We start from the raw sequence: 23,009 nt of genomic DNA, 5'->3' as shown, positions 1-23,009 counted from the left end.
CAGGACCAGGTTTGAGTAGCTCTGTTGTAGATCATAAAAATGCTTTAGGTCAAGGTCCAGACAGCTAGCATAATGTATTTCTGGTCAACTTGCATTTAAATACAGTAAAACTGTAGTATCTGATGTATATATTTTAACTAACTAATACATTGAACTAAAAGAGGAAAAAGCATGGGACCTGGCCTGTTCAGTACTGTATGAATCACCCAGCCCTGCACTGATATAGTTCTGCTGTGCTTTTTCTGGCATTGGTTACAGTACATGATTAACTTGTCTGGCTTGCTGTTTTGTCATTATCAGGTACGTGTGTCAAAATAAATAGTAAGCAACCGAAGTTCCAGAGCTGGTCATTTATATAACATAGTAACTCATTATGAAGCAGCTGAGAACACTGTATCCAAAATTACTGTACCCAGTACTGCCAATACATTTTTAAATATCATGCTAAATGATGCATACATCCTTAATTTAGTGATATGCCTAATTTTTTATGGGTGATTGTGGCTGGGTGCCCCGCCTCTGTGCGTATTTTAGGTTTTATATGTATGTGTGTAGTGGTGTAGCACGGGTGATTTTAAAATGTATATTTATATTTAGGCAGGGGGATTGCACAATCACTTCACACGTGTAGATTAAAAAGGTATGTTGGTATGTGAGCACGGGGATGTCTGTGTGCGTGCGTGTGTGTGGAATAATGGGTGACAGGGAGGAAGTTAGAATTGCTATTCCTGCTGGATTTAAACCAGCACAATACTTTTGTGCTCCGTGTCTGTTTGTCTTTCTGTTTTGGCCAACGTGCCATTTTCTTTTGTGTACTGCGTTTTTGTTTTGTTAAATCTTTGTATTTGTAATTAAACAGTATTGTATGTCTGCTTCCTGGACTGACGTCACCACCAGCCGTCCTGAGGGCACAGTGATGTGTTTTTCAATTGCAATACAGTATATGGGGGACCAGAGTAATCCTTTTTAGCCTTTGTCAAAACAAAGGCAAAATTCCTTCATAGTAACATCTCGACGTTAAACTCATATTTTATAAATTGGCAATAATTTTAACCCAGTAAACATCCTACTGAATGAAATATTGAACATGCTGAAAACAACCAAGCTAATCCCTCTCGTTATTGTGTCAAAAATAATTTCCTGGAAAACTGAAAACCATTATTCTTCATTCTTATTTTAAACACAGTACACACATTTGTGAACTGTTATACTTCAGCTGACTTTGAAGTGTACTGTTAGTGGTTAATTCAAGCTCAAGCTTCACGCTCTTGGGTAATCGCTATCAATGACCTCCTTGATTGCATGCCTAACTTGCAGTACACTTCAGACCAGCATGTTACTGCATGACGCTGTCATTCCTAGAAGCCAAACAATTACACATTGTCTATTCAGTTAAGGAACAAAAACTTTTTTTTTTTCTTTTCAGCTCAACAACTTTGTAAAATTTAGAAATGTTGTTTTCTTGATCATTGAAGCATTCCATTAGTAGGGAAGCAAAAAAAAAAAAAGTAGTTGTCTCAAACAATATATTGAATATTAACAAAAACTCATCTCAATGCAGATGTAAATAGACTGCAGTTAAAGAGATCTACTGTATTCTTAAATTCCACATAGTATTTATTGCACAGACACAGGCATTTCAAATTGAATTGATTCTATTTAGGTCAAAGGACCCAGCCGGTTTGGTAACAGGTACTCTGTTTAAGCCTCCACCCCTTTTTTTCTTCCTCTGCTTATAGGAGGGAGGGGTTTATTTTTAGATCTTGTGAGAATCCTGAATCTTACCCCAGCACATTCTTTAAGAGTACAACTGCTTTTCCACCATTTTGCTTTTGTGATAAGTGGGTTGTCCCAACCTGCTCAGCCCACTTAATGTACAGTTGAACAGTGTTTTTTTTTTTGTTTGTTTTTTTTTTTAAATCAAGTCATACCTGTTTTTTTAATATATAATTATGTAACACACCCATTCCTGGACTAAAAAGTGTGTGTAATTGTAAAGGACAAGTAAATAATCTGAATTATGTGGCTATAACATTTTTTAAAAAGTTGAGTAACCAGGTTGAAGGATCTGTTAAGAGGTGTTCAGCATCTTTGTGACGGAGATGTTTTCAGTCAATTTAAAATATTCCATAGGACAAATAAATGGGTACTTTAACCTGTTTTTCAGTTGCAGCATTTCAGTTCAGTTTCAGTTTTTATTTAGTTGGTAAGATTATTTTGTTTTTATTTAGTTTTTGTTTTAAATTATTTAGTTTTAGTTCCAGTTAACTAAATTCAGAAAGGCATACAATTTTTTTCAGTTTCGGTACCTATCATTTATAAGTTCATGCTGAGTTGCTGCATACAAAAAAAAAAAAAAAAAAAGTATGACTTAATTTCAGTTCTCTTTTTTTGACAGTGCAAACACATTCATCCTCAGTGCTACAGAGCAGGAAGTCATTGCAGCTTGGCTGTGCTATTTATATGAAACGATATGAAACTCAGAATATTAGTTTTTCATGTTTTATTTTTAGTCATTTTAGTTTTAAAACATTTTCCAGTTTTCTATTATTTCATTAAGCAAAATGTTTATTTTTTCGTTTTTGGCCATTTTTGTTTTAGTTTTTGTTTACTGAAAAAACACTGTTAGGTATCTCTTTGTAACTATTGCACTATTGAGATGTACCTGTGCTGGACCTGCGGGCACACAGTGAATAAATGAAACAATTTGTTGCTGGATCAATTTGGGTGTAGGGTGATTTGAACTTTTGACCCCCATCTTAGTTCAGTTTCTTCTTGTGGAATGCATTGCACTTCTTATTTTACTTAAAATGTACTGTATACAGAAATCATATCCATAGATCATGTTCACAGATTCATATATTTATATGTATTTCTATCTACATGCTTATGTACAGGTAGTGGACAAAAAAGTGGAAACACCTGGGTAAATGAGGGACACCAAGTATATTGAAAGCAAGGGCTTCCACAGAGGCGTGGCTCATTCATTAATTAAACAAATAACATCCCAGCATGCTTAGGGTCATGTAAAAAAATACTGGACAGGCCTGGTTGCCTATAATTATGGCTAGCATGGCTGCAAGAGGAGACCTCAGTGACTTTGAAAGAGGGGTGATTGTTGGGGCGCGTTTGGCAGGAACTTCAGTGACCAAGACAGCTCAACTTGCTGATGTTTCACGAGCAACGGTGTCTAATGTGATGTCAGCATGGAACTCCGAGGGAAAGACATCATCAACAAAGGGCAACAGTGGGCGGAAGCGCATACTCCAGGATTGTGATATCCGTGCATTAATTCGAAGTGCAAGGCAAAACAGGCGAGCAACTGCAGATCCATTGACTGCAAATTCCAACCTGGGGAGCGAGCAGCCAGTTTCATCAAAAACGGTCCGCCGAGAACTCCACAGAGCGGGATAACATAGTGGCCCAACGCCCTATTAAGTATTACATTGGTGTTTCCATTTTTTTGTCCATTACCTGTATGTATGTATATGTGTGTGTGTGTATTCCATATAACTTTGGATGTATAGTAATTGTTTGGAATTATTTTATTGTTGTTATTTACTGAGTGTGGTCTTCTGAAGTCTCTTTGTATTGGTGCTTGCACTGTTGAGATGTACCTGTGCTGGCCCTGCGGGCACAAAAGTGAAAACAAAAAACAAACTGCAGTATATGGGTCATTTGGGTTTTTTTAACCAGAGAAAATCATTGTGTGTGTTTTTGTGTGTGTTGTCACAACAGTATGTGATAACTGGTTAGCTGCACTGATGGTAATTCTTGATTAGTGTTTATTGTGTCCTGTATTTTTTCTCTCTAAAAATTGCTTATTTCATGGTCCAGAAATAGGTATTTCACAATTTAAAAAAATAGCATTAGCACATTGAAAATTGATCAATTTTTCCAAAGTTAGTATGTAACAAATGTTCCTAAATATTGAAATGCTTACCTTAAAAACAGTAAAAATGCTAAATTGTAGAATATTTAGTTTATGTATACCTTTTGAAGACATACTATTTTCACCATCTGTGAATTATCAAACAAAATAAAAATAATAACAACAGACACATGAAATGGCCCCTTGTACTGGACAGAGTGGAAATAGTTCCACTCTTTGATGCAGCTGGTGTCTTGTATATTACTTAGTGCTGCTTGGTGATGGCTATAGAAGCACTGTAGAACAATAATAATCATAAATGGCTCCTATGTAAATACACTTGAAGTGAAAACCAGGACATCTCCAGTTTGTATTTTAAACAATCAATTAACTCTATTGAAAGATTAACAGTAGTCTTTCAAAGTACAAATTCCAGGATTTAAAAGTTAAAATAAAACCTCTCATTTGGACAACTATCTCTTTATCTGCCCTGTGACAGTAATGTCAGCCAGGTAGTCAGTTTGTTTTAATGTTATAAAGCCAAGTGTTCTTTTTTTTTATATATATATAACAGCAATGACGCCTCCAGTACTTTACAGTCCCTCTACTGTCAAGCTCAAATTAGAGTTCAGGAATTCATTTGGATTGTGATAGATATGGGAAATTGATTTGAGAATTCATAAATGGATATTCTGAATTATAAATTAAATGTAACGATTTTAAGCATGTTTGTGTACAGCTAAATCTTGTCCTAACCCCCAATCCAGCTTCCTCAGTTTCTGTTTAATTTCCTATAAAATTAGCACCTTCTCCTGAATTATTCCCTGTCACATGATGGGATTCTGCAGCCATCCACTTTTGATATTTGGTGGTGGGAGAGGAGAGATAGCTGTGTGTTCTATAACACTGATTGTGCTCATTTTAAGCAATGTGTGGTTCGGTACCTTGGTTCTTTTACACAGCTTATTATATATTGTCGTTAAGCATTTAAGTTGCTCAATTGTATGCTTATGGGAACTCCATGTAGTTGACAGCGAACGGGCAGTGAGAATAGACCTGCCACTGAAGTTGTTAAGGTGTTTTCACCCTCTTGCAAATAAATTGATTCAAGAATGCATGTTGCGTGTGAGTGACTGATATTGAGCTAGCTGGACAAGTAAGGGTTAATCCCAGAAGACCCTTGTCTAATGGTTTTTAAATGTTTAAACTATTAACACCCTTCAATGAGAATTAAACTACAACAGGAAGTACAGCTACTAAGTAATGAGGCCAGTCCAACTCTTCATCATCAAGCACCATATGTATCTCTTTGGCTTTGAAGTACCCTGAATGTACTGTTCGCTTTCGGGGTACTAAGGGTGTAATGCTTTCGTTGCAGTTTATACTCTGCTGGTCTTGTTTTCATTTAGGCAAAATCTTTACAGTTGAGCTGATCCACACATCATCAGTGTGGGGTAGCACTATCCAGTTGTTTTGTTTTCGTAAGTCTCTCGCTGTCTGGGTTGTGGCTGTGTGTTTTGACAAGGAATGAAGTTGCCGTTTTCATCGCACCCTGTAGGCATGGTTATGCTATTGCTTGGTGAACCAGCCAAGTAAAATTGAAGTAGACATTCATTTCTTTGACAAGCAGTCAAACAGCTCTTTGCGTGTAGTTAAACATCATAATACATGCACAATTTACCAAGCTCCTATACTTCAACTGTATCAAATCGTAGTCATTAATATTCCCAATTTTTAATGGAACAGACAATCACAGGTTGAATATTTATTTTGACAGGCTTCATTAGCTGTCCCTGTATTGCAAGTGTTATGCAAATAACAAATATCTTTGTACTAATGAACCTGATGAAGGATGCATAATCTGTATATGGGTAAGAATTCAACCTTCAACAGAACCTTAAGCTTCTCTATTCCGAGTATCATTTAAACAAATGAAAACAATGCTTTTTACAAAAAATTGCAAAATGCAAAAGGCATTTTTTCTTCAGACTTTAGTTTTAGCTGCATCATGACTGTTTCTTTCTGCTGTCAAGCCCATCAACAGCCTTGAATATGATACCTCCAGATCAAGAGAGACATCCTGGAGAGCTGTATGTTGCTAGACCAGGATCATGCAAGATACAATCTGACATCTGTTGATGACCATTTTAAAGGTGTAAAATAAAAAATAAAAAATGCTCTTCAGTGAATACACAATGAGTCAATCCTTTTGTAGTTTGATTGTTTTGAATCTGAAAGCAAAAAACAATATGCTAATCTCAATCGGTTTGGAATAACAATGCTTCTGAACCTACACACTTCAATCAGGTTAAAGCTCAATTCCAACTCAAAACTGGTTTGCAATACAATGTATAGAAGAATAGACAGCTTGAATAAAAATACAGTATTGTATGCGCAATGGAAAACTTGGAATAGGCTGTTTTAAAAATCACAAGCAAGCCAGAGTTTGTACTGTAATTGCTGTTAAAGAATAAAAATAAAAAAAAATCAGAGAATTGTTCCAGTATTGATAATGCTGCCTGTACTTTGCTGCACCATGCTACTGTCAAAGCTTTCATTTATTCCCTTTTATAATGTCTCATTGGTTTGTATAATGAGCCAACTTCTCCTACATATGTAAAAGCCTGTTTTCATTTTCAGACCCCCCTGTGCCTGGGGATTAGGGAAGAGGGGAAAAAAAGTTTGTCGCTGATTTAAAGATAAGATGAGAAAAGCTGTAGGTTCAAACCTTCTTTTAAGTGATGAAACAGATTGTGCTCTGTCTCTTAATCAGGCTTTTGATTCTGGTCTCACAGGGTGCATAGTGTGAGCCTTGGTAAGGAGAACTGGGATGTGGGAGGAACATGTAGATGCTGTAATGTACCCCAGAGTGCAGACCTGTCACTAAAATGTTACATGGCTAACTAAATGTCTGGCTTGTATTGTGGCAATATTATTCAGGGGATGTAGCGTTTTACATACCTTTTATTCATACCAATATTATTTAGGGAGAAGAAAATAAACGTGGTCTCTTAAATAAACTGATTTAAATTACTACTGAAGCTGTATTATTCTTGCCGCCCCTCCTCTCATACAAAATCTGAATCCTGTATTGCATTAAAAAAGCTGTTGCATATCGTTAATGAACAGAAAGAGACTTGCAGACAAAATGTGTCCATAGTAGTACTGTGTGTCCACATTGCGTTGGTTTTAGCAAATAGAAGATCCATTTGAGCCATCATATTAACCAAATGTGTATGTTTCAATAGTGAATGGGATATTTATATTTTGTTTTGGGTTGTAAAGAGAGAAGTTCACCCAGTTCCAAAGATATATTTTAAGTGTCCAGCTGGTGGTGTGTAAGGAGGTAACAGTCAAGTGGCTATAAAATACAGTATCAATTCTGCCAATAGGAAAGTACAGTGTAGAATATACTTAACAAGACAGGTCATGTTTCTGTGACTTCAGTGATCTTACAAGAAGGGGACACTGGAAAATGTCATGCTTGCTCAATGAATAGTGGATTTCACATTCACTGCATTCACTGCATTCACTGATCTGGAGTAAGAAAGCTCGACTTCCTTCCTAATGTTGATAGTGGTGTTCCTGTGGCAGTCTTTTGATTTAGTCCTACCCAGGTGGACTGCTGTTCTGTGAATTTGTAAAGTCATTTTTATTTTTATTCTTTTTAAACCCCTGCACATCATACAGCTTGTCTAGGAGGATGAGTGACCCTCACAGCGTTAGCAGACCTTTCTAGGAGAAAGCAGACAGATTACTTTGTTGATCCCTTCAGTAGGTTATTTCTAGTCTTGCACACCACTACAGTATAATGTCCACTATACTGTCTTCATGTAGGTAATGTATAGTTAGAAAGGCTTACTAAAGCATTCAGTATCCATATTTGTATCTGCTCTATGTAACTAACTGAGCTTGGCTCCCGATTGCAGGCAATGTTCTTTTCTTTTTCTTAATTCAACATCATTCACTGAAATTAAACTGTATTTAGTGATGTAATCTATTTACTGTCTGGACATGTACTATTTATGGAGGTTTAAAAGAATACAATTCCATGAAATACCTATATTTTCTTTGAAGTTCGATTCTATACTGTTATGGTTGACATTAATGCAACGGTTCCTTTCTTTAAAATTATCTGAAAGAAAATATCAGTTTTACTGTAGATCCGATATCGGGATATTTCTGTTCAGCTTGTACCGTGATGTGGAAAATCTTTTATCGATGCAACCCTACACCTTGTATCATACATACCTTGACAAAATCTGAAGAATCTGTGATACGTTCACACATTGTGACAAATCACATGCGTGACCTCGCAATGCGGGCGAAGAACAGTGCCAACGAATGTAAACCATGCAGCTGGCAGAGAAGCACTTCTTAACAGCACACTACAAATCAACCTGCAGCTGCGTTTTTCGATGCCTGTTGGGTCTCTGACCCAAAGGAAGCATAGTATCTCAGCATAGCTAACATTTTGTTGTTTCTCAGGATGAATACTGTGATTACTCTGACATTGTAAATAAAAACGAGTTAAACATGAAAACAAGATTCCCAACACTTGCTGCAGTGGGTGTCAGGTGCATGACAGTACAAGTAAATAGTGTTGACACAGAAAGATAAAACAAACAAAAAAAGTTTAAATAACTGCAAACTATACCACAGCAGAATCAATCTATACACACAATGAAGACAGCTTTAGAACTTTAAACGTTATTTTCTTAGGTATGTAAAACTCTTCATTTTTGTTTAAAAAAATAACCATGTACAAATAATGAAGATTTAAAATGACATTACTGTGGACTTACGCAGTACCCTTTAAATAGGATATTGTATTGTATATTTAAAATAAAAACATATATTGTAAAAGGCAGTCAAAGGTAGAGGGGATTATAACTTCCTTATTTTCACGATCCTGCCTTTCAAACGCCATCAGTGTATTAATACATTAATTTAGGAAAAGTCAAGAACGGACAACCGCGTATCTTTCACACACGCAGAGTAATTTCAAATTTAAAAGTGAAAACCGTCAAAATGACTGCAGTGGCAGTTCGGGTGTTAATAAATGTACCTGCACTTATTGATTCTTTAGCTTAACCATGTGCTGTGCTTTACCTTTTGAATTTTAAACATGCCTAATTCTAAACGTAGAATGACATTAAGTTGGGCACTGTTTTTAAGCGAGGCATTTCAGAATGACGTGCTTGCCTTTTTTCTGTTGCATGAGATTGACTCGCTCTAAAGCTGACTTGCTCTAAGCGCATTTTGACCCAGTTGGCCTTCCATAGAGATCACTATGCATGCGCGTGCATAATCTGGTTTGTTTACTTTTTGCTGTCTAAAACTTTTAAATAGAGGCTCAAGAGCAGCTGTGTTGATGCTGTTTTTTTTTTTTTAATATATTAAATCTCACATCACACATTGCTCTTTTTCATTGGACATTTTTTAAACTGTCGCTCAACTTCTGGTGAGTGCAAGGTATTTGTGTCATTTTTAGCGAATACGAACATCTCATTTTTGTATCTGAATACATGTCAAAAAATATTCGTTTAAATATTCAAATATTTGTTCCAGCAATAAAGTATATCCCAGGCTCTTAAAAGTGTTAACAGATATGTTCATTTTAAACATGCTTGTCACTGACGAAATCCTTCCCTGCTAATACTGTCTTTGTGTTAAGTTGATTCAGATACAGGCAGTGCAGTATTGAACATCCACTACTAGGATGCCTGATGACAGGAATATAGTGGAGTACTGTATATAGTGGCAGTGCTTGTACATAAGTTTGCTTCTAAAACTGCTTGTAATGGATATATGGAGCATCATTTTTTTTTGGTTTGTATGCAAGTAGTGTATGTTGCATTTATATTTTTACATACAGTATATAAGTGGTGTATGTACTTTGTACTTTTTCACCATATTGTTGGTTCGCGTTGCATTTATAGTCTTGGCCTGCAGTTTTAGGTAAAATAAAACATGCACATGCAAAGCTGTCCAGAGTCCATTCACAAAGTAAACTGTATCAGCTGTAATCAGTTTGCTTTATCTACACTTTGCAGGGTTATCATTCCGACATAGGGAAGAGGAACATGTGTTTGCCTGAAAGGAAAGCCACACCAGAAATTGACTATAAAAAAAAACAAAAAAACGGTTACATTTGTTTTGCTTGCATCCAGTCAGTGCCCTGACAACATGAACCAGAGAATGTAATCCCTGTCTCTTAACAACCAAACGTGCTTCCTGTTTCTGCTTTCCAGAAGCTGGCTGTGAGATTACCAAAAAAGGGCTGGATTGTATGTAAGACCTGTGTTTGAGTAAAATAAGCAATTTGCTGCTAGTCAATTTACTGTATACATTGAAGCCACAAACTCCTGGTCTGGTGAAACATTTGCTGGCTAATAATACGCCAGTGGGTTGATGAAGGGCTTGCATTACATGTTAATTGATTTACCACAAGACATATTTTCAGTAAATGCAGGGCTGCTCTGAATAATTGATTACACTATGTAACACAATTTTTGTTCCTGGGTAGTAAGTGTTATTTCCTAATTGCTTATGCCTCAAAAGTATAGAAAATGACTATTATTCCCCACAAACTTTGCTTTTGTGACCAGGACAGTGATATTTTGAAATTTACCTATTTCCAATGAGAAAACGGGCAAATTTGTGTCTTTTCATTCACATAAAGCCAGAAAAAAACAACATATGAATCCAAATTAATATGTATTTATACTAAACTAATACAAAAATGACTTCAAAAAATTTAGAAGTGAGTAGTTTTTCGAGATTTACGATTATACTGTAAATCACTTTCATGAATCAGCCCCCAAATGTAGTCTCCCATCATGTTCTCGTTATACTGTCCTTGGTAGCAGCGTTCAAAGTCCAGTATATCCTGGTGGAAGAGCTCGCCTTGCTCCTCCGAGTTCGCTCCCATGTTCTCCTTGAATTTATCAAGATGAGCATCAAGGATATGGACTTTGAGGGACATCCTACAGCCCATTGTGCCATAGTTCTTCACCAGAGTCTCAACCAGCTCCACATAGTTTTCGGCCTTGTGATTGCCCAGGAAGCCCCGAACCACTGCGACAAAGCTGTTCCAAGGCGCTTTCTCCTTACTTGTGAGCTTCTTGGGGAATTCATTGCACTCCAGGATCTTCTTTATCTGTGGTCCGACGAAGACACCGGCTTTGACCTTTGCCTCAGACAGCTTAGGGAAGAAGTCTTGAAGGTACTTGAAGGCTGCCGACTCCTTATCTAGAGCTCTGACAAATTGTTTCATAAGGCCCAATTTGATGTGCAGTGGTGGCATCAGCACCTTCTGGGGGTCCCAGCCGTACTCATCATACTTCAAGGCATCTAGCAAGGTCTTGATGCTGTTGTAATCCTCTTTGAGGTGCACCGAGTGAGCCAGGGGAAGAGACGGGTACTTGTTACCATTATGGAGCAGCACGGCTTTGAGGCTCCTGGATGAGTTGTCAGTGAAGGACAGTATAACGAGAACATGATGGGAGACTACATTTGGGGGCTGATTCGTGAAAATGATTTACAGTATAATCGTAAATCTCGAAAAACTACTCACTTCTAAATTTTTTGAAGTCATTTTTGTATTAGTTTAGTATAAATACATGTTAATTTGGATTCATATGTTGTTTTTTTCTGGCTTTATGTGAATGAAAAGACACAAATTTGCCCGTTTTCTTATTGGAAATAGGTAAATTTCAAAATATCACTGTCCTGGTCACAAAAGCAAAGTTTGTGGGGAATAATAGTCATTTTCTATACTTTTGAGGCATAAGCAATTAGGAAATAACACTTACTACCCAGGAACAAAAAAAAAAAAAAAAAAAATTGTTACACGGTGTTATTACCAGTTGTAAGAATAAATATATTATTTTATGTGTGTGCTTGCCTTGATTGTTAATTTCCTATTTTAAAACCTGGAGCCTAGAGCCACAAATTAGGGGAAATGCTGTAATTAAATTCGAAATTATTTGCTTTTACTAAAAAAAAAAAAAAAATGTTATTCTGGAGGTGATTTTTGGGTTAATTATTTAAGTCATCAATAGAATCTGTTACCTTTCAAGTATGAAATGTAATCATTACTGAATGGGTATTTACCCAAATCCTGAATATTGTATACCAAAGCTGCTCACCGGGCCTGTGACTGCCCCAGAGGTATCAAAAGGACTGAGCTCACAGATCTCTCTGCCATTTCTTCTTTCAAGACTGACCTGATCAGAGAGCCTTGTTCAAATAAGTAGTTTGTTGCTTCTATCTATGTATATTTCACTTTTTTTTTGTTTGTTTTACACAAATTTATATATGACATTTAAACTAATTGTGTAATAATTTCTATTGTACGTATTGTGTGCACTACAGCCTGTTGCTCGTTAAGTCCCGCTGCGACCTTGTGCCCTACGTGAAGCTAGCGGCTCGAGTCGCTCCTTCCCAGAAATCTAGCAACATCAGTTGGCTGACTTTGTGCTCTCCCCCCAGACTGCATAGCTCCGGCTGGAACTTTATTTTCTTTCTTGTTTGCGATTTAGCACTATGAGACAATTCTTTTCGCATTGTGTTTTTTTCCTGTTTTTACAGATACTACTCGCAGGCCTGTTTGCAATGTGACGCTCAGCACACATGCAGCAAGAGCAGCTGCTGGGTTCAGCATCACTAAGCAGGACTGAGATACACGCTTCGGTTGTGGTTTCTTGCAATTTCAATTCCGTTGTCTGGATCACCATTTCAAAGGTGTTAGTCCATTCTAACAAGAAGGCTTCCCACAGTCTTGTGTTGGTACTGACTGAGTGGTCTTGCCAGTGGCGTTTACAGGTGAGCATCCCTGTACATTGCCACCTGGACGACGCACCTGGGAAAGTAACTCAGGCAGGAAACCGTCTTCACAGTCTTACTCATCCTCCTGAAGCTCTGCCTATCCTTCCCCTCCCCCACGGAACAGGAAGAAGAGTTGCTGTTCCAAGCGTTCGGCAGACTCTGAGCAGATGGAAAAGATCTGGGCAGCTGTTTACCACCAAGGAACTGTTCTTGCTAAATTACTGCGGGAACGTTCGACCCCGCCTACCCCCTTGGGGCCCCATAGGGCTGCAAGCATAAATTGGCCACAGGTGGACATACTGTCCATCACCACCTTTGAGGAGGTGGGCAAACAGCAGCTGGCTTTCCCTTCTGAGAAGGTGGAGTCCGAAAGCATGTCCCCTGCGGTTAAGCTCTCCCTGTCGGCAGAGCTCATACTGCTAATCAAGAGGGCCAGTATAACCAGGGGAAACAAGGCAATCGATTTTTGATGATGAGCCTACCGCCTCTGCTATACCGCACCACCCCCAGTTCACCTGGATTTTGTCATGGCCAACCAAATTTGTCATGGCCAACCTCATTCTCTTTTTATAAATTGTGCAGAGGAAGAACACTTGCGGCTATACTGCAAGGGAGCTTGTGGTTTTCATTATTCCGATAGCCTTTCAAAAAGCAGATGCTGACAAAGGCAACACATTTCCGAGAGCTGATTTTCCTAAAATGTGCTAGCAGGAATGTCTTTCTTCACAGTACTACCTGAAAGAGAGGATTTCAAGGACTGTTTATCACCTTTTGATTGCAGAATGAAGTGTCTGTCTGTGTCTGTCTGTGTGTGTGTGTGTGTGTGTGTTATCAGTTAAAAGGACATGCCAGTTTTCCAGTCTTTTTTTAGTAAAAGCAAAGAAGTGCAGAACATCTGTGAGGGTTATTGTAACTTTGGATCTTGGGTGATCCACTAGCCTACAGTAGACATTGTGAGCTGTGTGAGTTTGACTGTGACAAATCTGTATTCAAATAGTCTAGTTTTTCACCACACATCGTTTTATACAGTACCTTACCTCACTCATCTTGACATCTGTAATTCTCAACTGAATCTACTGTAACATGGCAGGGGTCACCATTGCTGTACATCAGGGGTATCCAATCCTGGTCCTGGAGGGCTGGTTTCCTTCTGGTTTTTGTTCCAACTGTACCCTAAATTAATTAATTGAGTCAATTAAGCTTCTAATAAGCACTTAATTGGTCCAATTAAGGAATTTAGGGTACAGTTGGAACAAAAACCAGGAGGGACACCGGCCCTCCAGGACCAGGATTGGACACCTGCTGTACAGCATTTAAAAACTGCCAACTTTCCAGGATAGAACGTTACTTCGGTTACTTGCTGGAACCAAGAAAGGAGCCAAGTTCAGTAAATTTTCATTCAAATATCCAGATGGAAGGTGTGAACTAAGTGACTCGGCACAGACCAAAAAAGAAAAAAAAAGTTGTGTACATAGTGTGTAACAAATAATATTTATCAGAAAACAAACATATTTAATTTGAAGTATTTGTTCATAACAAAAGTATTGGCACCCCTACTTGTATTATTTTGTGTGACCTTCATTTTATTACAGAGACATTTGATCATTCTTAAGCAGGGCATCTTGTTGGTGAAATCTTATATATTTCTTTCAAATAGGACAGATTGGATATACAATGCTTGACTACAGCTTTTTTTCAGATCAGTCCAAAGCATTTCTATTGGATTGATATCTGGTGTTTGCGCAGGCCATTCCAGAACCTTTATCTTCATTTTCTTCAGGAATTCCAGAGGTGACTTAGCCGTATGCTTTTGGTCATTGTCATGTTGGAAGATAAACTGTCTGCCAATCAGCCTACAAGTAGATGGTATCATTGTGCTTTGTAAAATGTTTTGACACATGTCTGCATTCATTCGATCTTCTCACATGAATCTCTCCAGTCCCTGAACTGCTAAGAAGTAGATATATTTTCATCAAATATAATCCTGAAAAGTAAACGTTTCTCCAGTTGAACTTAAAACTACACATTTATAATTATTTATGTCTAGTCACACTGTCGGCGAGGTTTCCCACAAAAAGTTAATAAAACATTAAAAATATTACTGTCTGACCTTAAGATGTCTTGACAGCAACCGGGTTATAGGGGGAAAAAAAAACTCCAATGGGGAACACAAGAATAACAAAGTCTGTGCTCTCTCCAGAGCTTATTTTCTGTTTTTATTCAGAAATATTATGGCATCCACATTATCCGGTTTCAAAGAAGAACGCAGTTTGTTCACAATCATCCTTGCTTTGCTGAACACACGCTCGCTCGGGACCGATGTTGCAGGGATACTTAACATGCCCTTTGCCAAGGCTGCTAGGTTGGGAAAGCGTGTTTGGTTATTTTTCCACCAAATCAGGGGATCTTCGCTGATGTTTATTGGAGTTTCAGAAGCATAAATCATCATCTCTTGTTGGATTAAGGTTTCATTGGAAGTAGTCTGTATTTCTTGCTGTCCACAAAGTAACAATTCCATTGCTTGTTCGGTTTTCGTTTTCTTTTTAACAGGTAAGGAGGCTGTGTGGTCCAGTGGTTAAAGAAATGGGCTTATAACCAGGAGGTCCCCGGTTCAAATCCCACCTCAGTCACTGGCTCATTGTGTGACCCTGAGCAAGTCACTTAACCTCCTTGTGCTCCGTCTTTTTGGTGAGACGTAATTGTAAGTGACTCTGCAGCTGATGCATAGTTCACACACCCTAGTCTCTGTAAGTCACCTTGGGTAAAGGCGTCTGCTAAATAAACAAATAATAATAATAAGAAGTCGTCCTCTGTGCTGCACTCACTTGTACAGACACGATTTTCCGTCATTTTTGAGGTCGTCTTCCACCAGCCTCACTAGTTTGGAAGACAGTGCTTCAGACACGCGGGCTTTGGCCTGTTCGTATAGTTAATACAGATGGCGAAATCGTGGGGTCAAGAAATGACACAAAAAGCAGTGGCATAACCTCATTACTTAAACAAAATCCCTGAGACAAATTATGCACTAGCTTCTCTCTCAAACTCAGTTTAACTGGAATTAGCAAATCAGTTGATTAAAGAAGACGATATCTCCTCTTCATCAGGAACTTCACTCAGTCTGTGTTTTATCCCTGTTGCAAGTGGGTACAAAGAACTAGCCGTAATGTTTTTCTCTGCACTCAAATGTACTGTAGCCAGTCTGAATTGCTGTATAGTATCTGAGCCATTAGCTTCGTGGGATCTAAAGTAGCTGCTTCAGACTTTAGTAAAATCTGGGTTTGACAAAACAGCAATAACTGGCCATTTTAATTCAAGAAGGCGTTCAAACATATAATAAACTGTGTTCCACCTTGTTTGTACGTCCTGTATTAACTGGAGTGGTGCATTTTCTGTGTTCAGCATTTCTGTTTGTTTCCTATTTAAATTGCTTGTTGCCAACTCACTCTTTTTAAAATGTGCAACCAGTCTCCTTGTTGCTGCCACTAACGTGTGGACTTGTCGTACATCCTCCAAGCTTTTCTGAATGCAGAGATTTATATTGTGCCCTGCACAGCTCACAGTTGCCACTTTACCAAAAAGTAACACAGCACGCTCGCTTGCAGAAAGCAAAGATATTGCTCTGCACATGTTGGCCGCGTTGTCATGAACCCAAGCTATTACTTTTGTAGCCCCTTCAAACTCTGTGTTTATCTGATTGATCGCTTCTGCTAAATTCACAGCTGTGTGTGTCTCGTGTAATTTTCTTGTAATTTTCTCGTGTAATTTTCTTGTAATTTTGTAATACTTTTGACTCGAGTTCCCAGTTTTGCTTAATGTAATGGCAGGTGACTGTTAAACGTTTCTTGTGTCATGCTTGTCCATACATCGGTAGACACTCCTGACTTAAATCCTGTCAAAGCTTTTTCTTTGCACGTTCGTGATCCAGAGTATTGAATTTGGAGATTGTCTTTCGACAGGGCATTTCATAACCCGGAGCAAGATTCGCAATCAGATTTTTAAACGCAGCTCCCTCTACTATACTAACAGGTCTGATATCTTGTGTGACAACATCCACTCTCAGGCTTGTTATTTCTTTTGCTCTGATGCTTTTTGGATCAACTTTCTTTCCAAAGTAAGCTGTCACTGAATGTGTTGCTTCCTTTAGTTCTTTACTTGTGTTCCTGCTGTCGTATTTTGTCTAACTAAATGATCCTGCAGGTTGATGGTTTTGCCACAGAAGCTCATTAAAACTCCACAAACAGCGCATTTTACCTTTCCTTCCAAAAAACTTTTTTTTTTTGTGATGCTTTCTCTGAAAACGTACGTGCTGCATAGTGGGCGGGGAAGGGGTTTTTTATCATTATTATTATTTAAAGGAATCAAAGGAAAAGCAAGGAATAAGAGTGTTGATTTTATTTTTTGCCGGTCCTAATAAAAAACAGTCCTATTACTACTGAGTTGCGTTTTTCTGTTTTTTTTTTTGTTTTTTTTTTCAAATCATCAATGGTTATTTTATCCATAGATGGTTATTCCAGTGATTCGATGCATTGTCCCAGCCCTAGAGGTTTAGGTACATACTGTTCTGAGTTCAGGTGCCTTTCGTGCAGTTCATCTGTGCACTGTTATGCCTGATGCTTCTACATCTTTCTTTACGTCCTTGGCTGGTAATCTTGGATTTTTTTTTTTTTTTTTAGCTGCTCTGACACCTGGTATTCTTTGGATGGCCATTCTTTCAAGTGTTTCAGTTTAATTTGTTCTGTGGTACAACTTGAATTTTGTGCTGGTTAGTGGGTTTTGGTATTCCGTATGATACTGTTCTATAGCCATTTCCTTTGTTGTAGTTCGCTACAAGTGCTTTTCTGAAACGTGGATCCAGCTCCTTTGTCCTGACCAGCATCAGCTGTGTTGCCAAAATGTTCTTTTTCAACAGATGTTGGAAGTAATTACCTATTATTGTTTCTGCCTATTGACTTCATAATGCAGCTTAGTTACTGTGTAATGGTTTTCAATCAATTTAATATATATTTTTAAATTAGTTCTACTGCATTTTTACAGACTTAATGTAAAGGTGCCAATGCTTTTGTCATAAACAAATACTTGAAATTGCTTAAGTGTGTGTTGTGTTTTTTTTTTTTTTTAATATAAAAATTGTATGTTAAACAACCAGAAATTGTGTATTGTTTGTCATATTAATTGGTGGCTAATGTTCACTAAATGCTTGTCTTTAACATGGTTTTTTTTAAGTGTCTTATATTAAGTGTAGCGTGCTAATACATTTGTCTGCAACTGTGTATACAGTACTTGTATTTTTTTGTTCAGACGAATGTCCTGAAGAGTTCTTGTTTATAATGTTGTTATTGGAGCTGAGAAACTGCTTTTTCTATTTTATTTTTTTGCATTAGACATTTTATCGCAGGGACTTGAATGAAAGTACCTGGTAAATCCAGGATACAAACCTTTTAAAATGGGTGTAGCAAAGTTGTTTTATTAGCTCTATGATGTACCAGACAATCTGGTTGTAGATAATGCTGTAGCTGACAACCAATGTTATGATAACAGAAAAAAAAAATGTAATGTGGTTTAAGGTGGCAGTATTTATTTAGACCTGCCAAGTGCATGGAAAATTAATTCCAGTACTGAATTTTATCCAAAGCAGAGTGGATTGTCAGGTAGACCAATGATATGGGATTAATGTCTCAGTTGATTTATAACGCGGGGCAGCCGTAGCACTATAGTGAAAATGTTGAAAAAAATGATTTTCAAATGCTTTAACACCCCCACTGTTCATGCCAGCCAGGAGAGATGACAGGAGGTGCAGCTGTGCCATTAAAATTCAGATATTAAATTACATTGGTTTCTTAAGGCTGTGCTGGAGGAGGTGGGGGGATGGGCAGGATAGCACTGACGATGGACACTTTGGTTTAATCAGATCCATGGATGTTTAAGTAATGCGAGGTACACCCATTGGGCTTCAGTCAGAAGCAGAGGAGTTAAGTGCTGCTCCGGGGTCTGAATGTGAGGGTTTGATTGCATCAGTAAAATTGCTTGAAAACCTAAACTTTATTGGTTCTTTTGTTAACAATAATCCGTAGTGAATCTACAAGCCAGTTTTGTGTCTACACGTATACAAATTTATATGTCAATCCATCAAGGAGTTCACAAGCTTTGACAGAAACAAACATCCCAAAAAACACATAAAACGATGTACACTGAGGATGCAGCTCTCACACATAAGATTGTTATATTGTACGACATCAATGACATTAAACTTGGTGTGAGTGACAGAAATGTACAGTAAGGCTATGTAATGAATGTGTAGCACAGCATACACAGGTATTACTCTACATAATGCAACACAGTCATTGATTCCTCTTATTTTATTTTTTTTGCTTTTGCCGGATTTAAAATTGTACTCTTATAACCTGTTTTGCAAATCAGTTTCCTCTTAATTGCGATCTAATTTAATCAATTTAACTGTTTTGTGTTCAGTTTGGTTTTAATTAAAAATTAGTTGCCTTTTTTTTTGTTTTACTGTATCAATGAAACAGAATCAGTCTCAATCAAGTTACAGGAGAAAAAACTAAAGTGAACTTGTTTCACAATCAACACTTTTCCAACAGTTTTTTTGAGTCGGCTCAAAAAAAAAGGGGACATCACGTGATCAAAATAAAAACCAAAAACAAAGAGCCCTGTATATACAGTAGATGTAAACACACAAACACTGCACTGTGTGTTCCTACCTAAATTGCTGTTGAATTTATACCTTTTGAATTGGTTTTTGCTTGTTTCATTACATTTGTTTTCTTTTTCTTTCTTTCTTTTTATTGTAGACCTGACGCTGCCAAAATGTGAACCCAAGGTGGATGTCCCCAGCCAAATAGCAGGTAGGCTTATTTTCCAATGTGATTAAAAATGTGTTACATATTTTTGTATTAAAATAGTAATAATAAAAAAAAGGAGTTGTCAAAATTCCTGTACATTGTTGATAATTGTTAATACCGCACAGTATTTCTGTTGTGTTCAAAGAAATTGTGTTGTGTTGTGTTTTTCTTTCCAAACTGTGGCTTCTACTAAACAGTTAACACTTAGTACTGTAATGTAGCTCTGTGCTTTCACAGTGTAAATACTTCTTGTGCTCTTTTGTTTCTGTGTCGGCTCGTGGATTTTTCCACGGCTTATTAGGTGACTGGCTTTTTAACGCATGATTGCATGAGGCCACGTATTTTAGCAAGTGTGATTCCAGTGCAACCCAGTGAAGCAAGCTTACCACACTAGATCTCTGCATTTACTGTGGTACTTACAAATAATCAGGGAGAACATCTAGGGTCTGAGCTATTTTCGCCTGTTTTTTTTTACTGTTGTTAGATTTGTGGTTATAACTTAACTATAAAGGCTACAGGTACATGTCATACATGAAATGAATGTGCACACACTAGGCTTTCATAAAAACAAGTGAATAGTCTGAAACTCACCCTGTTCAATACAGATAACAAAAACCACAAAAAGAATCTTTTTAGAAAAAAAAAAATTATTGTTTGTAAACAATATTTTAGCATGGACAGCTCAAATCTGACAGAGTACAGTGAAACTTCAACATGTCGTGAACATAGACATTTTTTTAAAGAAATCTGATAATAAATAAGAATTATGGCCATATATACAAAAGGGACCAAAAGCAACCAAAAAAAAACTGATTAATTGAAAAATGTGCAAAAGAAAAACAAACAAAGAAAAAACAGTCAAATTATTTGTCCCAGGCACCCTGATCATGTGGCACAAGATGGGGCTGTTCACTGTAGCTTGAATGACCAGCAAGGTGGCGACTAGAACAACATAACCCTAAACAATTCTGGTCTCGTGCATCTGATCCACAAACATGAAAAAAAATAAAAATAAATAAACATATATATATATATATATATATATATATATATATATATATATATACACACACAGTGCCTTGCAAAAGTATTCAGACCCCTGACCAATTCTCTCATATTACTGAATTACAAATGGTACATTGAAATTTCGTTCTGTTTGATATTTTATTTTAAAACACTGAAACTCAAAATCAATTATTGTAAGGTGACATTGGTTTTATGTTGGGAAATATTTTTAAGAAATAAAAAAACTGAAATATCTTGCTTGCATAAGTATTCAACCCCCACACATTAATATTTGATAGAGCCACCTTTCGCTGCAATAACAGCTTTAAGTCTTTTGGGGTAAGTATGTACCAGCTTTACACACAGTATCGGAGTGATTTTGGCCCATTCTTCTTGGCAGATTTGCTCCAGGTTGTTCAGGTTGGTTGGACGATGCTTGTGGACCGCAATTTTCAAATAGTGCCACAGATTCTCAATGGGATTGAGATCAGGACTTTGACTGGGCCACTGTAGGACATTCACCTTTTTGTTCTTGAGCCACTCCAATGTTGCTCTGGCCTTGTGCTTGGGATCATTGTCCTTCTGAAAGGTGAATTTCCTCCCAAGCTTCAGTTTTTTAGCGGACTGAAGCAGGTTCTCTTGCAGTATTTCCCTGTATTTTGCTCCATCCATTCTTCCTTCAATTTTAACAAGATGCCCAGTCCCTGCTGATGAGAAGCATCCCCACAGCATGATGCCGCCACCACCATACTTCACTGTAGGGATGGTGTGTCTTGAGGCATGGGCAGTGTTAGGTTTGCGCCACACATAGCGCTTTGAGTTTTGGCCAAAAAGCTCTATCTTGGTCTCATCTGACCACAAAACCTTTTCCCACATCGCAGCTGGGTCACTCTCATGCTTTCTGGCAAACTCCAGACGTGCTTTCAGATGGTACTTTTTGAGTAACGGCTTCTTTTTTGCCACCCTCCCATACAGGCCAGTGTTATGCAGAGCTCTTGATATGGTTGACTGGTGCACCATTACTCCACTCCCAGCCACTGAACTCTGTAGCTCCTTCAAAGTGATTGTTGGCCTCTCTGTGGCTTCTCTCACAAGTCTCCTTCTTGTTTGAGCGCTGAGTTTTGAGGGACGGCCTTTTCTTGGCAGTGCCTGGGTGGTGTGATGCAGCTTCCACTTCCTGATTATTGATCCAACTGTGCTCACTGGGATATCCAAACACTTGGATATTATTTTGTACCCTTTCCCTAATCTATGCATTTGTATTACTTTATCTCTAACGTCTGTAGAATGCTCTTTGGTCTTCATTTTCCTTCAGATTCACAGCCTGACCAATGATCATTCAACAGTGGGGTTTTTATCCAGAAAATGTGACGGCAACCTTAATGGTTCACAGGTGGAGGCCAATGGTAAGGTAATTGTGTCCTCGTTAGGGCAATTTCTTTCATCGGTGTAAACTGGGAGCTTCCACAGCACAGGAGCTGAATACTTATGCAAGCAAAATATTTCAGTTTTTTTTATTTTTCAGTGTTTTAAAATAAAATATCAAACAGAACGAAATTTCAGTGTACCATTTGTAATTCAGTAATATGAGAGAATTGGTCAGGGGTCTGAATACTTTTGCAAGGCACTGTATGTATATATATATATATATATATATATATATATATATATATATATATATATATATATATAGGTTGAAAACCTAGTAGTAATATTTGGGAGACCCAGGACACAATGCAGTTTTAGCAGAAAATACAGAATTTAGTCAGCCCATGTTAAGTTGAAGAATGACTGAACTTTCAGTGACATAGAGTATTTGAAACTACTCTGCCCAGTACTGCATGTATTGCAGTGCTGGGTGAACTGTCCATATTTTTACAGTAACACAAAAATAAGAAAAGTTTAATGTAGGGCCTGTTCAGCTGTTTTCTTAATAAACAGTGTAAAGGTTCAACTTGGAGCAACCACCTCAATAAAACTTCACGTCCATGCCTACTATTTAAGCCACTTTCTAATTGTAAAACTTCACAATGCCATAAACATGTAAATGCCTTGCGATATATACTGTGACCACCATTCCTGAGACTTGGAAACAATTGTGCTTCAGCGCTCATGAATGACTTCCAGGTCTGCACCGCATTAAGACACATGGAAGCAATCGAGGCGGAAAGCACAAGAAAGGAGAGGGATGTTTGCTTAGCAATCACTAATCAAGTATAATTGAGCAAAAGGCTGAATTAGCCGTCACCCCCCCCCCCCCCCCCCTTTCTCTTAAAGGCTGAGCCTGGTGGTAGAGTGCAAAGGGAGCCTTAACCATGGAAGGAAGCAGGGGAATCTTCTGGCACCCTGGGGTGCTGCGTGACAAAACCAGCTGCTTTGACAGACTCTGCCAGCATGTTAACAGGGCCCATTCTTTGTTGATTAAAGAGCAGAAATTAGAC

The 23,009-nt window shown here is 37.8% G+C and overlaps 1 protein-coding gene across 7 annotated transcripts in view; it reads left to right on the top strand.

Moving 5' to 3' along the window:
- The window catches only part of LOC117394896 (triple functional domain protein-like), a 189,950-nt gene that overhangs the window by 15,900 nt on the left and 151,041 nt on the right, over nucleotides 1–23,009 (top strand). For all 7 annotated transcript variants that reach the window (XM_059012805.1, XM_059012802.1, XM_059012803.1 and 4 more), the window contains exon 2: nucleotides 19,513–19,566. In XM_059012805.1, the coding sequence (XP_058868788.1) occupies nucleotides 19,513–19,566 (54 nt within the window). The remainder of the gene's footprint in view (nucleotides 1–19,512; nucleotides 19,567–23,009) is intronic.

This window comes from Acipenser ruthenus, chromosome 3 (genome assembly GCF_902713425.1).
Source record: "Acipenser ruthenus chromosome 3, fAciRut3.2 maternal haplotype, whole genome shotgun sequence".
Taxonomy (NCBI): domain Eukaryota; kingdom Metazoa; phylum Chordata; class Actinopteri; order Acipenseriformes; family Acipenseridae; genus Acipenser; species Acipenser ruthenus.
Note: the sequence above shows the minus strand (reverse complement) of the source record. Positions and strands in the feature narration are given on the sequence as shown.